Source organism: Esox lucius, chromosome 9, assembly GCF_011004845.1.
Source record: "Esox lucius isolate fEsoLuc1 chromosome 9, fEsoLuc1.pri, whole genome shotgun sequence".
NCBI lineage: Eukaryota > Metazoa > Chordata > Actinopteri > Esociformes > Esocidae > Esox > Esox lucius.
The window spans coordinates 8,611,086-8,629,088 of NC_047577.1; the positions used below are offsets into that span (position 1 = coordinate 8,611,086).

Genomic DNA, 18,003 nt, shown 5'->3' on the forward strand with positions numbered 1-18,003 from the left:
ACACGTGCCCCTTACGAGTCCTGGATTAAAGTAGTACGCCACAGAGGAGGTGGGCTGTCACCTCAAACACTGCTCTCGTCTCCCCTGGTGACCAATATTCAGCCCTAAATAACAAAGCCAAGTGATTTGACAGACAGGCTTTTTGGAAAAACATTTCCTTCTGCAGAGGAATTCCACATTCTGTTTCTGAAGGGGACACTTCCTGAGCACTGTTAGGTAAACACTGGCCGTGTCCCAACCCGGACCCTATTGCACCACATTCCCTATGTGCTGCAGTATAAAACCTGCATTAAAAGTAGGGCGCTAAGCAGGGGATAGGATGTCATGTGGGACACAGCCTGTGTGGGCCTGAAACATGCCCTCCGGAGGGAGCTCATTGTCATTAGAAAAACTTTGGGATGAAGGGAGGAAAGAACAGCCTCGGATCAACACCAAATATCACTGGGACCTGAGAAGCTAGACGATAGAAGGATACACCCAACATCACTAGGATGTGAGTAGATAGAGGTAGAATCATAAAAAAGCTTAAGGTCCTGAGTAAATAAAGTTGGTAACACCAAAAATCACTAGGACGTGACACTTTTAAGGTAGAAACACCAAACACCACTAGGTCCTGATGAGATAAAAGTAGAAACACCAAACATCTCAAGAAGCTGAGGAGATAAAAGTCGAAACACCAAGCATCTCAAGAACCTGAGAACATAAAAGGAAAAACATCAAACAACACTAGAACCTGAGGAGTTAATGTTAGAAACACCAAACATCACTCGGACTTCAGGAGATAATGTTAGAAACATGAAACATCACTTGGACCTGAGGATATAATGTTAGAAACACCAAATATCCCTAGTACCGGTGGATATAATGTTAGAAACACCAAACATCACTCGGACCTGAGGAGATAACGTTAGAAACACCAAAAATCCCTAGGGCCCGAGGATAAAATGTTAGAAACACAAAACATCACTTGGACCTAAAGAGATAAGACAGAAACACCAAACATCCCTAGGCCCTGGCACTCCACTCAATAATATGCCAGTCTTTCTACAAAGGTTGTCAATGGAACAGCAGAAAAAGTAGCAGAAACATACTTTTTAACATTTACATTTAGTTTGGTTTACATTTAGTTTGGTTTTTGATTGTACGCTTTCCGAAACCTGCCAAATTATTCCGTTCTTTTATGCATGCGATTCGTTCTGTTGTCAAGGTTTTACATGTTCATTTCACCCGTCTTTTTTGTTCAGACAGCAGAGGCAGGGCACAGCATTGTGGAGCAGTGTCAACGTCTGGAGAGTTTTCAACGGTAGAAAGAGGACAGCGTGTGGGCTGCTGGATGGCTGGAGCCCAGCGTCGGCAGACAGACTAGGCACAATATGTCCACGTTGAAGAGGGGGCAATCCCATCACCTGGAGACATGTGTAGGGGTGGTAACCATGGTGATATTTCCAAGAACATGGCTTAAGGCACATTCGCTGTAGAGTCTTTTGAAGTGCGGGTTACAGTTGCGACATCAAAAAGTGGGGAGGCATTTGTTCTCGTTGTTGGATAAGGCGGGATCAGATCAGAACCGTCCAATTGTGACATTACAGCACACCAAGACGATCTGCTGAAATAACGCAGCTCTTAACTCCCTGATGGTTCTAGACTCCCTGATGGCTCTAGACTCCCTGATGGTTCTAGACTCCCTCATGGTTCTAGACTCCCTGATTAATTTTAGTTTCTAGTCACCCTGGCGGTTTTACGTGGCTCTCCACTCACCCTTTCTGTAGAAGACAGCATTAAGGAATTCTTCGGCTTGCTTCTCCAGGCGGTTGATTTTGGACGTGTCCTGTTTCAAATCCTCTGACTCCGATAATGCCTGGGGGGGGATGACGGCCAAGTGTTCCTGAGAAAGGACACAAGACAAAAGAGAAACTGTTTAGGATTTTAAAAATAGTTCTTTGTGACCAAGTGTTCCTGAGAAGGAGAAAATCATACAAACAGGGAGTATATTTTTTTAGGAGTCGACCCTTTATTTATGCAAGCCACACAGGACTAAATGGGTTTTATTCAGGTGTTCCCGGGCCACACACACAGGAACACATGTAAGTATGTTTTAAGGACGGCATTGTTTAGTTAAAAGTCACATTGTTTAAATGACAATAGGTGGGAAAAACAACCGAAGCCCATTGAAAAAAAAAAACTTGTGGCACAAGGGTGAGTTTTGGAAAAGACCCAAAAATTGAAATGGATACTTGTGAGCCATGGACTTGTGAAGTCACTGTGTAATACAAACAACACAATGATCGGTGGGGGGGGGGGGGGGGGGGGGGGGGTTATGCCGCTTATCTCACTGCTCCTGGAAACCAGTGGTGTGAATAAAAATGACCAAAAGAAATCTGGGCCAGGCAGTTTGTGGGCCAGGGTACCAGCCCCCCCCCCCCACACACACACATATCCCCACCCCTCCCCCATCGCCCTGACAACCCCCACTCTTCAGTGCCTGTCTGTGGGGAGCCTGCATACCTGCGGATCAATTCATCGACGGTTTCCGTCCCTCCGTGGGTCCTCTGACATTTCAAGCAGCGTAATGCACGGTTCAAAATCCCCCCCCTCGTGTCCTCACGTGCACCCAAGGCCACAAGCTCTGCGTAACGAGTGACCAGGGACGGACCTGCCCCAGTCTGAAGTCATAACGCGTCATTAGACGAGCAGAGTACTATTTGGGATCCAGCTCAGCAACGAGCGGAGGTCTGGCCCGCCGACAGGTCTGTGTTCACGGATCAACACGACCGTGTGATACGTTCTCAGTGCCAGATGGCCGACCATCTGGGTTGAAGAGGTCAAGTTGAGAAAGTGTAAACAAGAGTGGTTACCAAGGAGACGGGAGAGCGTTGGAGTTGGGGCTTCTTCGGGAGGCCTGGTGGTTTCTCCTGCCCGTATTTATAAATAAAGGAGCAACGTGTGATTAGCAAAAGGTGGCTGGACGGATGGGGTTTTGTTTCGAAATAAAAAGGTTCAAAGACTAAGACTAAACAGAGGACTAACGTGGTGCCCCTAACGACATGCTGAGGAGTAATCAATTAGCAAAATAACAGAGGAAGAGAGGTGACCACCAATAACGTCCACTAAAGACAAAACATATTTCAAGATGTTTTTCAAAATATCCCTCCTCTCCTCCCGGTCCCCGTTCCCTGATCCGGTCCCTCTGATCCGGTCCCTCTGATCCGGTCCCGCTGATCCCCTCCCCCGTAATCATTATGAAGTGCCCTTTCCACAAGCTAAATTGGGGTCATGACCGTGACAGTCGAGCAACAAAAATAATAAGAGCCAAAAAATACAGGAGTAAAAAGGGGATAAAACAATCGAGCATTAAGAGAGAGGAATTGTGCACAGGAGTGTGTACATGTGTACACGTGTTGCGTGTTGTGTGTGTGTGTGCGTGTGTGTGTGCGTGCGAGCCAAAGCAACTTTAACAACATCAATTACCTTCACTTTCTCTCGTCTTAAGCAGCAAAAAATACAATTTTCATCAAACGACCAATCCAACACTCCCTCGGGCTCGCAATCTGTGGGAGAGAAAAAACACATACGTGCACACAAGCACACACATGTCAGAGGGACGGCAGTTAGAAAAGCAGGCCACTGTGTGAGTGTGTGTGTGTGTGTGTGTGTGTGAGCTGAAAGAAACCATAACAACCCACAAAACAACTTCACGCTTTTCACAATAACACCCTTCGGAATATGAAAAGCATTTAACATAGCGACGCATTGCGTTGAATGGCATGTGGGTTCCTTTTCATACATTAATAAAACCAGATCTGAACTGGCCACACAATCCGGAGGACGACCTTCAATCGATGTGTGTACGAAATCCCTGACAGATCAAACTGGACCAACACTACGTGTTAATAAACCAGAACACACCTGAAGGCCAAGAGTCTCGGCGTTTATGTGTGTACGTGTGTATCAACCATGTGCGTGCACGGCTAACCGACTGCAAACACTCGGTTTGTGACAACCCGAGCGTTTGAGCGAGGCGCCACTTCGCCCCAGGACTGGTCCGAGGGGCTGGACTGGACGCAGGGCTCGAAGAGCCGCGCTCTGGGAAACGTGGCCATGGCGTTGGAGATGGATGCGGAGGCAGGTGCCTGGAGCTTCCACACAGGGTAGTTAACCTTCAGTCCCACACCGATCTTACCGCCCCTCATCATATGTACACATGTGCGTGCGTGCGTGCATGCGTGCGTGCATGCGTGTGTGTGGAGGAGGGGTGGAGTAAATAATATGCAGATGAAAACCGGAGACATTTCTCCTTTTTTCGGCCACACGCAAGAAACCACGCGTATAATTTGGCCAGAGGCGAGAGGGAGGGAGGGAGCGAGATGAAGAGAGAGACAGGGAGAGAGAGAGGAAGGGAGAGAGAGAGACGGAGAGAGGGAGACGGCGTCAACACCACCACTTTGTAACAATGATGACTGTATGAACTCTATGTCTGGGTCGTTGCCATGGTGCTGTGCTTCTTTTAACCATCAGTTCAACCCACATTGCTATTTAACAGGAGAGAGAGGAGAGAAGATGGAAAGAGCAGGTCTTTAATGAGGCATCTTCTGAACTATAAACACCTCCAACTATAAATATCAAATTACACCCTGGCGCTTAAAGTTGGAATCCCTAATTGAAAAAAACAACAAAGTGTTGTTCCCGCCCGTTAGGCTTCAAAAACAAAGGGACGGGGTTGGAAAAATATAACCACTCTAAAATTCACAGAGCGATGGATAAAAGGACTGACCCTACACGATATGAAATGTATAGTTTTAACCATGTTTTCTGTTGACGGTAAAAGTTATGGGGCGGTTTCAAGACAGGACTCAAGACAAATTCTGATTCTAGTCCAGGGCTAGGATACATTGGTGACAGGGAAACTATGGGTATAAATGTTCTGTTCTAGTAGGTACGACAGTTGAACAAATCTCACCTCAAGTTATATTTTTTAAGCATGAATGGAAACAAAGCTTTTATAGATAAGTGCTAAAATGGGCACAGAAACCAAGGGCTCTGGCATACAATAGATGGAAGAATTGAATCAAGTTCATGTGCCTCAATCATTGATAGAAATCAAATGTATAATGGTGGACTATTAAATATTACTGTTGTGTAACCTGTATCAGCACTGTGGAACAAGTTATTCCTAGGTTGGTCATAATATATACACAGTTGGTAAAAATGGGCTAAAGTCCCTAGTAGCTATGTTGTAGCGGCCTAGCGATCAAAATAATTATCTACGTTAAAATAAATGGACTGACAACAGAGGCCTGTTATTTATGAAAAGGTCTCGGTTATTAATATGGCGCTACCTCTTTCCGGCGTGTTCGTTTTAAATATGTCTACCGGTGGGAGAACGACAGTACCGGGCGCTGCTCCGTGACTGCAGGCTCCAGGTAATGAGAATGTCATACGCGCATCGGGGATATTATGATGGCGGGTTTTGTATTATAACCATGCATGTTTCCGAGTGTAAATCACATTTGGTTTGGGTCAGAGACTCTATGGCTAATTTGAAGATGAGCGATGGGGGTAAAGATTTAGGTGGTAGTCATTGATTTGATATTGGTTCTTGGCAGGGGCTCTGAATTAGGAGTTGGACTTAAAGTAACTGTTCAGTGTATCCATACAAAATGATGAGTAAAATAGTTTTCCTGCCAAAGAACGTTCATCAGGTATGTTAAAGAGCAGATTTACTATCTAACAATGGTGTGGGCAAACCTTAACAAGAGAATGGCGAGGGTGTATATCCGTCATAGAAAGTATCATTTTTAGTAGTACGCTGATGGGCCAGCCCCTAAACTTCGGCCACCATAGAGTTGGTTTCTTCGAGTGTGTAAGGATTCTGGTAGGTACTTCCTGGTTTAGCAAGAAACGCGCAAAGGACAAGAACGGCATCGGATCTGCTTTGAGAAAAGTAACTGAATACATTTTTTAAGGTAGATTTAACTTTAATGAAATCTGTGGAACATCATATTGTAACATAAGGAAGTTACATTACAACACCAGACCTAATCTGTACTTTCTTGTTCCAACATGGAGAAAGTCAATATCAATTTTCACCTCCTATTTTTATTCACCATCTAGGAATATGCCACAGTATAAACACTTGAATGAACTGACATCACTCGACTTGAAAGAGTAGACAGGAACTTGGCAACTGGAAACACTTCTACTTGCTGCAATATTGTGTGTTCTTTTATATTGCACGCTTGGGGCCATCTTCTTTTACCCATGGTGCATCAAAAGGTCAGAGATGAGTGAGTGCACCCCCATGGATTCCGTAGATACAATAGCACTAAGAAAGAGCCAATTAACTAACGTCCAACAGCTAGCATGACCCGCTGCCCTGCTGTACTCAACTGTTGAGAGAGAGAGAGGAGACACAGAGAGAGAGATGGAGATAGAGAAAGAGAGGAGTGTGTGTAGGCTTGTGTGTGTGTGTGAGAGAGAGAGAGCGAGAGAGAGAGTGGGCATGTGTACGCATTTACTCTGATGTGTTTTTACCTTTGTGTGGGTGTGTGTGTGTGTGTGTGTGTGTGTGTGTGTGTGTGTGTGTGTGTGTGTGTGTGTGTGCGCGCGCGTGCCTCTATCTGTATGACCACAGTACTGACATACATTTCTCTCAGACCAAACAGACCCACAAAAAATCTGAAATGAAATTGTATCTGTCAGGCAAAAGAACTCACTGTGAGATTTGTGACTCGTGCTGTTGCCGTGAGGAAGTTGCCAACAGGGCAGAAAGCAACTGTGCAAACATCATCACCATCCGGTGTTTCCCCTCATGTCATTCACACTTTGACTAGATGCACAACATTTTATACGAAGTAACATATGAAATGCCTTGACCCCTTCGAAACGTTCTGTGTGTATAGCGATTACTTACAATTTCTGATTTGTTCATAATGTTTGCCGCACCAATGAACTTCAAATTTACCGGGAGAAGAAGGGAAGAATAAAAGGGAGAGAAGAAAGAGGGAGAGAAAAGAGAAAGAGAAGAAAGACAGGAGAAAGATGGAGAGAAAAGAGAAAGAGAAGAAAGACAGGAGAAAGATGGTGAGAAAAGAGAAAGAGAAGAAAGACAGGAGAAAGATGGAGAGAAAAGAGAAGGAGAAGAAAGACAGGAGAAAGATGGAGAGAAAAGAGAAAGAGAAGAAAGACAGGAGAAAGATGGAGAGAAAAGAGAAAGAGAAGACAGACAGGAGAAAGATGGAGAGAGGCCACATATAGTACCAGGACAGCAAAACAATTGAATCTACTTTATCAAAAGAATGACACAAAAGTTATCAGTAGAAGAAACATATTTGACACATTGGAAACAATTCAGGTCCATTCTATTCCAAGTTCTGAAGAGATTTCAAGTGTGGGACAAATTTTTGGTCTCAATTTAGGGTTAGAAATTAAAGAGCACCCTTGTTTACAGTTAGTGTGATAGCAATATGCATTTTAAATGATAAAATATACAAATGAGATATTTATATTTTCTCCATATTCAATAGATTTAGTATTAATTGAATAAATGATAAATTAAGACTACAAAACAAATCGTGAGTATGTGAAACACTATGAATTCCAAAGGCATTCTACCCTCAAATAACTACTGCACAGTTTGCAGTTCAAGCTCTTTGTTGTCGTTTTGTTTCAAATCCAGCTGGAATACAGAGCCAAAAGAACAGATCTTGGGGCGAATGTCCTAAATACTAAGGTACTGAACTGCATGTAGGAACTGGGCAGGGTTTGGGACCATGTGGCTGTAAAAGCTAGTGGCAACCCTGGTAAAGCGGTTGATCTGTCATTTTAACACCTAGACTCTGGTAAGTTGAAAGGTGTGTGAAAAAGTATAGGCCCTAAGATGCGAAATGGTTAACTGCTGTTGTTGTAGTTGTTGTGGTCCATGTGGGTGGTGAAGATGTCTTTGGGTCAATTGAAGTTTAGTATTACACTGTGATACCTGAGTTTGTTGTCAACGATTCAAGTGGTTCTGGGTAAAAAATAAAGAAATAAAAAATCCAGCAATGCAGAGTTTGCTGGTTCGATTCCCGCGTGAGGCCCAGTCAACTGAATTGTGTGCAGTATTGTGTTAGTTTGCTGGCATGTACAGTCTTATACAACAATTCTCAGGTGTTTCATGTGACAGTCAGGGGACATGCTTACTGTACCTTGGAAAATTGTAATATCTTTGACTAGTCCCGGCCCGAACAGCCCTTCCAAAATGCTTTCAAACCCTGAAGCGGAGGACAGAGAGAGAGACAGTGAGGTCAGGGTCCAGGAAGCTCTGTGGAGGGAAACGTACAGTGGCTGGGAGGGCTGGAGCTTTAGGGCACCACCACTCAGACAGACAGACCTCCACCCAACCTCACACACACACACACACACACACACACACGTTCCCCCCCGCGCGCGCACACACACACACACACACACACACACACACACCTTGGCTTTTCTTTCCTGCTGGCCTCTTTTAAAAGCAAATCCCCTCTTTACCTAACGTAATTCTGCGAGCTAATGTCACTCACTTTTTATTAACTGTAAATACTGGATTCAGCTGTTGCTTGGCAACCCTGTGAAGTAATACAAATACATACATATTGCAGTTTTCGCCCTCTCTCCTCTTCCCGGCCACCTCCTCCCCCTCGTGTTCCCCCCCAACCACCTACTCCCTCTCCCAGACACCCTCGCTCCATCCCCTTCGCTCCCTAAAACCCCATCCAGAACGAAGGGGAGGGGGGCCGTGGATCACTCGGTGGAAAATCTTGGGGAGTGACGATTTGGTAATAGAGGGCTAGGGAGATGGGATGTGAGGGAGGTGGAGGAGGTGGAGGAGGTGAAGGAGGTGCGGTGGTGGAGGTTGGCTTGGGAAGGTGGGCTTTTGCACTTAACGCCAGGCCTAGGGTGGTGTCAAAGGAAACGTAGGTAGATCAATACGACTTAAAATAAAATGTACTTGTTCTCCATCTCATTCTCTTTTCCTCCACTCTCCTGTCTCCTGTCTCCTGTCTCCTATCCTCCAGTCTCCTCTGTATTTTTCTCTCTCCCTCTACATTACCTTTGTTGCAAAGGGCCTTTATTGGCCGGGAATTTTTATTTATTTACTGACATTGCAAAACCAAGTGAAATATCTCTGTCCCGGCTCTTTCTTCATCATCTACCTCTCTCTCCCTGGGCTAACAGAGGCAGAGTGCTGCCAATTGCTGTTAAGAGGGAGATTAAAGGAGCTTTAGGAACAAGTCAAGTTGTAACCCCGGCTGGTACCCATACAGACCCGGGGCCATTTTGGAAAAGACGAGAGAGCAATGGATGGAAGAGGACGGGCATGGGTTTGATTTGAACACAACACACAGCACATTGTGTTTCTGTACAGAATGCAAAACAAAAAACACACCCCCTGAATCCAGAATTTACACAATGCTCAGTTTAAACTTCGGTCAAGGACGCTGACAGATGATATTTCAATGAACTCTCACCAATTCTCCCTCGCAACCAGGTGTAATGAGAGTAATGCAGGGACATAACAATGCAGCAGTCTTAACTATTCACCTTTTACCTCTCTCTCTTTTCACTCTCTCTCCCCGTCTCTCACTAACTCCTTCTCTCTCTCCCTCCATCTTTCTCTCCATCTTTCTCTCCATCTCGCTCTCGTTTCACCCATTTTCGCCTCTTGTTCAGCCGTCTCTCTCTCGCTCAGTCTCAATTTTAACCCGCCCAGCACAACAATGGCAAAATCACAACATTCTGCTAAAACCTGCTCATGTAAAATTCATGCCTGGTTACAAAGAATAGCAATTTTGATAACTGAAAACAAATGCTTCAAAAAAAAATACTCTTCCAAAGCACCCCCCCCCCCCACACCCCCCCCCCCCCCCCCCCCCCCCCCCCCCCCCACCATCACACAAGCGGCAGAAGCAAAATACCTGCCCCTTTCAAGTCTAGAGAAAAATAATTAGGGAAGAACAGCAGTGCGTTTAAAAGCTAGGTTGAATGTTTGTAGCACAGAGAGACATATTGTAGAGGTTTTACCTAGATACATACAGAGAGTCATTTAGCAGACACTTATCCAAAGCATCCAGATCCATTGGTTTTCATATGGAAGGCATGCTGCATGCGGTGCCAGGAATGGCGGGATTCGAACCCACCCTCCTGGCCCCGCACGCAGCATGCCTAGACCACCTGACCCGGAGGGCCTGGAGAGAAGACCTAACATGAGCGTGTCATTGGTTCAGGCTTCACACTCAATAACCCAAGACCCAACCACAACACAGACAATGGACAGTCTCACAGACTAGAACAATAAGTGCAGATTGAGGTCTCACATTCTATATTATCTCTCTCTCTCTCTGTCTCTCTCTCTCTCTCTCTGCCTTTCTCTTTCTCTCTCTCTCTCTCTCTCTGTATCTCTCTCTCTCTCTCTTTTCATAGTGTATGCTGGGATTGAGTGTGGAGTTTTTCCACTCCAGGGTTTGTTAAACTGGTTCTTACTGTTTTCTCTTACATAGTTCACGTTTATCGTGCGTTTGTTTACTGTCACTGAGCACCGATAGGGGTGGTGTTTTTTTTTTATGTTCACACGGCAGCTGCCGGTCTGGGGCTGTTTGGAACGGGCCCTTCGAGGGTGGATACGTTTTGAGACGGAGGAGTGTAGTTTGGACGTGAGTGAGATCTGTTTGAGAGTATAATAAAAGACACACAAACTTGATGTTTACACAGCGAAGAAATGCGGGCGAATACAGTTATGCTGTCTAATGTTCCTGTTCGCTAGAGAAGAAATATTGAGGAGTTTTCGCTTCATGGTCAGCTTATGTCAGCAATTAAGAAGGTTCCTCTGGGCTGTTAAGCCCATTCGCAACATGCTGTTTCTCTTAGGAAGCAAGTGCATACGATCTCGAAAGACACAGAGGGATTGAATCTTGTGTTTGGTTTAGGCTTGACGCTTTTGCCTATTCGATTTTCGCTTCTGACGAGACCATGAAATGCTTTGGCTGTGGGTGAGTGGACAAGGAGAGCAGGAGAAGGAACAGGTGACGCGACAGCATTAATGAGGGAGTTACAGGGGGGAGAGGAGGTAGCTGATGGAACTGCGGAGGCGGTCTCTGAGGAAGTACTGTGTGGAGAAAGATGAGGTTGAACCAGTGAAGGATGAACTTGGTTACATTCATGATGTCAAAAGTAAAAGGTTTGACTAGTAACTGCCACACCAAAAGAAAAGTCACATGAGTAACTAGCGAGTTACACTCCCAAGACAATGAAGGGACACAGATGCAGTCCTAAATATTTCAACCTTTTTTGGGGGGTTTTCATCCACTCTTCCACGGTTTATTTATTTCAACCATAAGCAAGCTGAGGATCGCTTCCTCGAAAGGAAATAGGATGAGGGACTGCAAAAAAATATCTATGGTGTATGATGTAATGAAGTGTAAAGGTATATATGTTTTTTTTTTACTCACAATGATAAGACCAATAAAGTTATGTGGCAATAGGACAGGTGGGGCGATATAGTCAGAAGAGTTCAGCTAATGGGGGTAGTTGAAAGTTAGGGCCATGAATGAAAACATTGTATGATGATTGTGTACTCCCTTGTAATGGAAGCTCAGAAGAATCTTTTCAGAGCAACCTCACATAGCCTCAAGTCCCCATTTAGCGTGTCTTATTGCTACTCGAGAGCTGTCTTGCAGTTACCAAAACAAGTTGGTAACTGCAAGACTGTCCAACCACGTCTGAGACGACTCCATCTCTGAGGCCAGGTTAGAATGGTTTTATTGTTCTGAGCGTCAATCTCCGCTGTGTAGGTTCTGCGTGACTATCCCTGCAGGCTGCTCTGATCATTGGTTAATAACAGATTTGTCAGGAGTTCAACAGGATCTTTCAGTCCCGTCAAACCCAAGAGTGCCTAGTGAGTCCATTTGTTGGTGGACAATAGTTGAATTTCAAATTCAACAATTTGGAGAAAAAGAATATACAGAAGGGTACTCTATGGAGGCACTGAAAGTGTTCCGAAAGATAAGGGTGTCTCAAGTGCTAATTTTCAGATAAGATAGGGTGGCTCTTCAACACGTACGTATGTGCTGTACGCAATCGCTATTGAACCAAGGGGTGTACCTTTCAGAAGATACCCCTCCGGTTTGTCCCTTAGCTTATGCTGAGGATGTGCTGACTGTTGTGAAAAATCAAGAACAATCTGACAGTTGGAGCTTGTTCATATGTTTGGGGTCATTTCTTCTTGTAGGACAATGGTTTTTTCAGGGGGGCTGAAATGGTTGTATGAGAGGGGGAGTGTTTTTGGGAGTGTTCCTAGGAGATGAGCTAGGTAATTATGCATTGTCTGACATAAACAGCAACTTGATAATATATATTTTTTTTTATTTAGCATAACATTTAAGACATGCTGAAGTGAGTGTTAGCTGAATATAGCCTATTGATAGAACTGCTATGCTCTCAATCAGCTGTTCACAACAGCTTTTGGCACAGGAGTCTACCAGCATTAGGTTAAAGTAGTCTGTGTCTCTGCAACAACATAGAACTGGCTTTAAGAAAACTCTTAATATTGTTAGCTAGCAGCTACGTACTTATAAACAGTAGCTATCTAACTTTGATGGGATAGATGTATCTTTGTATGTGCTGCAGTGGTTGGCCCAATACCTGTAATTTTATATGAAGTAGATAGTTGCTGGTTTAGCTAATGCACTAGCAAGCTTAGCACATTATGCTAGCTTTTGTGACATAGTCAAATATTAATAATTGATGACGCCAAGCACAGCTCCAAACTATGCAAGAACTATTCAGGGAACAAGCAGTCTGTTATAATAAGCTGGTATTCTGTCTATAATGGAGTGGCCAGCACAGTCACCGGATCTCAACCCTATTGAGCTGCTGCAGGAGCAGCTTGACCGTATGGTACATAAGAAGTGCCCATCAAGCCAATCCAACTTGTGGGAGGTGCTTCAGGAAGCATAATTACCTCAACAAATTGTCAACTAGAATGCCAAGACTGTACTTGCTGCAAATGGAGGATTCTTTGACGAAAGCAAAGTTTGAAGGACACAATTATTATTTCAATAAAAAAATAATTTCTAACCTTGTCAATTACTATATTTTCTATTCATTTTGCTATGGTTCCAATTCAAACTCATTTAACGTATGTTTTCATGGAAAAAAAGGACATTTCTAAGGTACCCCAAACTTATGAATGTAGAGGACACAGACAGCAATAAAGTGTTTTGTTCATTTGATACAATTTTAAAGCAAAATACTCAAAGACCCATATAGCCTTGGTCAAAACACAAAGGTGTTTTTCATTATAAGCTATGACTAGATGTTTTTAAGGTGTACGTGCATGATTGTACTATATGTGAGAGACACATTTATTCAGGGCCAAAGTGGATCTTAATGGTGAGCTGATATATGGGAGTTCTTCAGTCCTTCACTCTGGTTGGACAATGGAATAGGAACTACGATATCATAATAATTAAGAATCAAAATAGATCATTAATTATGACTATTATAACTATTGTTTTTCAGCCATTATTTGATAGTTTGAAGTAAGCTGAATAGGCTGTGAGAAACTCTCTCTCCCCTCTTTCAATTTAAAGGGGCACAGGAAACATGTTTACAGCAAGCGTGTATATCTCCATTTCTCACTCTTTGTCTCTATTCTCGTTTAAAAAGGGGATCATTAGCAGTCGAATCATAAAACGAAATAAAGTGAAGCAAACACTCAAAATATTCAGTATAAAGCCATCTGAAATATTATACTAATGATACAAAACACAATTTTGTAACAAAGTGCAAATGGACTATAACTGTGAAGGGGAAAATCGGTAATGTGATCCACTGTTTCCCTTTTGTCATGGCGACAGTCTTGCTGCTGTGAGTGAATATGGCATTTCAGACAAAGGATACCGGGGCCATGTTTGATTATTTTTTTAAATTATTTGTAGTTCCATATGGACAGAGGGAAACGTGTCTCAAAATGTATCCGAAATTTAGCAGGAGATTAGGAAGAGCAGCTTTGGTTTCACCTCTCTTTCTTGCGCTCTAGCGAGAGAGATCGAGAGGGGCGCGCTGAAATAGGGAACATTTTTATAGTTTAGTCGGCAGACATGTTTAGCCAGCCACCGGAGGACGTTACGTCCAGTGTTAGCGCAAGGATACGCCACCTGTAATACATTTCTAATGTACATTTGTTAAGTAGATATCTCAGATACAGCAGGGAGCTGGCTTCAAGAAAACTCTTAATAAAGTTAGCTACCAGTTACTAACTTAAAAACAGTAGCTAGCTAACTTTTGGGTGATATATTTATCTTTGTATGCGCTGCAGTGGTTAGCCCAATATCTGTCATTTATATGAAATAGAAAAGACAAAGTTGGTGGCTTAGCTAACACACTAGCAAGCTTAGCACATTATGGTAGCTTTTGTAACATACTTCCTGAATACTAATTGATGCACCATACACCTTAGCTAGTTGTAAAATGTCATAACCATGACTTGCTTTTCCAATAATATTATTTGCAGGTATATTGTTTTAGATATTGGTAATTTCCACCTGTGTTACCTAAAAGACCTTCTCAAGATGGTGCCACAACTCTATGTTAAGTTCAACCACTGAGATATATTACAAGTTATACAACTAGCTTGAGCAATATTTCATACTGGCCCACCTTGTCACTTTAGATATCCTCAGCAAAAAGAAAATGAACATGAAAGGGTAAAATATGAAAGTAGCTCATGTATGTTCAGTGTCAAAAAATTCTAAAGCACTGAAGAAATCTATCTTCATATGTGCTTTAATATGAATGAATATACTTAGAAAGCAATATTATGTTTTTGTTCTTGTGATTACATTTTACAGCAATATACTCAAAGACCCATATAGCCTTGGTCAAAACACAAAGGTGTTTTTCATTATAAGCTATGACTAGATGTTTTTAAAGTGTACATGCATCGCTGTACTCTTTGTGAGAGCCACATCCATTCATGGCCAAAGTGGAACTTAATGGTGAGCTGATACATGGGAGTTCTTCAGTCCTTCACTCTTGTTGGATAATAGAGTGGGAACCACGATATAATAATAATTAAGAATCAAAATAGATTATTAATTAAGACTTATTACCATTGTTTCTCAGCCTCTATTGGAGAGTTAGAACAGGAGATAAATAGGGGCTTTATTCGCATGTGAAACATGTTTACAGCAAGTGTGTATATCTCTTTATCTCACTCTCTCTATTTTTATAAAAAAAAAGGGGATTACTAGCAATCCAATAAAATTAAATAAATAAAGTGAAGTAAACACTCTGAAATTCTAAATAAACAAAAGGTTCAGTATAAAGGCATTTGAAATCTTATATAATTAGCTATGCACAATATTGTAACAAAGTGCAAATCGCCTATAAATGTTGAGTGGAAAACTGGTTATGTTGTCAGTGATCCACTGTTGTCCTTTTCTCATGGCAACAGTTCACATATCTTTCGGCTGTGACTCCACACGGTATTTCAGATAACAGATACAGGGATTTATCCATGTTTGATTATTTGTAAAAATTATTTGTGGTTCCACAAGATCAGAGGGAAATGTGTCTCAAAATCGATAAGATATTTAGCAGCTTTGGTTACACCTCCCTTTCCCACGATCTTCTGAGAGAGAGATCGAGAGGGGCACACTGAAACAGGGGAAACGTTAACGGTTTATTAGGCGGACTTGTTTAGCCAGCCACCAGAGGACGTTAAGTCCAATGTTACCGCAAGAACACACCACCTGTATTACATTTCTAATAGAGCATCTTTATTAGGTAAATGTGTCAGTACCGAATGTGTCAGTACCGAATGTGTCAGTACCGAATGTGTCAGCACCGAATGTGTCAGTACCGAATGTGTCAGCACCGAATGTGTCAGCACCGAATGTGTAAATTCTGAATGTGAAATTATAGACAAACTGCAGCGGATCTGCAACCACATCTTCATACCCTCCAGACACAAAGGGCCGTGACCTCCTGGCATACTGGTGCGAGGGGTTAAGGGCGTTGTTGTTTTTTGTGATGTGGATGGAGGTGGGGTATGGGAATGGCATATGTTTTTGTTTAATATTCATGTTTTCATATATGTTTAATGTATATGTTTTTTTTAATGTTTTTTGACTAGCTTGATGAGGTTCAAAGTAGCGCCAGTGAATGTCTCTTTTCAACTAAGACGATGTAAAACCTACACACACCCACTCTCTTGGTATTTTCTGTCTGTCTCTAACCCCGGACTCACACACACAGACACACACACACTGCCTGCTCCACATAGGAGTTAGTGAGAGAATATAACACATTCCAAATGAAGGGGAAATTATGCAGGACCAGGCAAGGTAATCAATTTGACATTATATGTGTGTCTGTGTGAGTCAGCCGTAGTTTGGACCTCGTCGAGACCCTTAGAAGCACCTATATATAGACCAGTAGATGTGTGAATTATTTAGTGATGTGAAGACCAGAGAGAGCAGGGGGAGGGTCTGCCAAAAATATAATGTAAAAGTTACAAATATTGAAAGAAAAAAACGACAGCCGACTAAAACCACAGGAATGGAACTATACACTGGCATTGCTTATAGTTGAGAAATGCTTATTTGCAAGCAAAACATTACCACAGAGCTCAATTAAATATACTGGGCCAAAGACCTGTTCAGATAAAGGAAAAGTGTATTTTCTTTAAATTGTGTATACATGATTACAAAAAAAAAGAGTTAAGTGTGTGTAATGTGTGTAATGTGTGTGTGTGTGTGTGTGTGTGTGTGTGTGTGTGTGTGTGTGTGTGTGTGTGTGTGTGTGTGTGTGTGAATTATAACTTTGATCTGTGATTATCCCAGCTAGCTCATTATCATTAACTAACTGTACATCTCTCTGGATAAGAAAGACTGCTAAAATGACAAAAACCTGTGTGTATATGGAAAACATGCAGCCAAAGTTTTTCCCCCTTTAATTAAAAGAAAATCAACAAATGCATTCTGGTGAGAAATTGATTCCCCCTGCTAACATCCTACGCTTCTTCTGAATGATACTGTCCTCCATCAGGCTCACTGCCAGTGTCCTGGAGCTATGGGTCTGGGCATGTTCCAGACATCACCCCATACATCAATAATTTGTTCTGGTTTCAAAAAAAGTTAAGGAAAATATAAAAGAGAAACGTCAGCCTCAGTTAAAACAATAAACCTGTTAATTAATCCATGGTTGTGAGTGTCTCTGACAAAACGTCCTCAAATGGTGCTAAAATGAGACAAACGCAACTAGTGGGGACATTTTCTGTGGAACATGTTTTTCAGTCCTTGTGTTTGGTTCAGGGCAAAAGGTAAATTAGGTTATGGTTAGAATTTGGTTTAGGCATTACAGGTTAAGTTAAGGATTAGAAGACATTATTGAGGTTGAGACTAGGGATAGAGAAAGTTTTGAGGTTCAGCTAAGGATTTGTAAATGTTTGACATTTTAAGGGCAATCAACTTTGGTGTCCATTAAACATATATGTGTGTGTGTGTGTCATGCTTATTTATGTGTGTATGTATGTGTGTGTATGCAGCACACAGAAGACAAGGGGTTGTGTTGTATGATAATCCTTATCCTATATTATAACAACCAATAGTGTGACACCCTGACTGCTCTTATCCAATAGCATAATGGCCAATAGTCAGACACCCTGACTGCACTTATACTACAGTATAACAGCCCATAGTGAGACACCCTGACTGCTCTTATCCTATAGCATAACAACCAATAGTGTGACACCCTGACTGCTCTTATCCTATAGCATAACAACCAATAGTGAGACACCCTGACTGCTCTTATTCTATAGTATAACAACCAAAAGTGAGACACCCTGACTGCTCTTATTCTATAGTATAACAACCAATAGTGAGCCACCCTGACTGCTCTTATCCTATAGCATAACAACCAATAGTGAGCCACCCTGACTGCTCTTATTCTATAGTATAACAACCAATAGTGAGCCACCCT

The 18,003-nt window shown here is 42.6% G+C and overlaps 1 protein-coding gene across 6 annotated transcripts in view; it reads right to left on the reverse strand.

The window, feature by feature from the left end:
- Positions 1–18,003, reverse strand: part of lcor (ligand dependent nuclear receptor corepressor) — a 49,936-nt gene that overhangs the window by 10,182 nt on the left and 21,751 nt on the right. For 3 of the 6 annotated variants that reach the window (XM_029122225.2, XM_010865588.4, XM_010865590.4), the window contains exons 2-4: positions 8,184–8,249; positions 3,469–3,548; positions 1,759–1,885 (exon numbers count right to left, since the gene is read on the reverse strand). Coding sequence is in view for 2 of the 6 variants with exons in the window: in XM_013135241.4 (XP_012990695.3) it covers positions 1,759–1,885; positions 3,469–3,786 (445 nt within the window). In the remaining 4 variants the exon portion in view is untranslated. Of the gene's footprint in view, positions 1–1,758; positions 1,886–3,468; positions 3,989–8,183; positions 8,250–18,003 lie in introns of those variants that run through there. The other 3 variants (XM_013135241.4, XM_013135240.4, XM_010865591.4) reach the window with 2 other exon arrangements.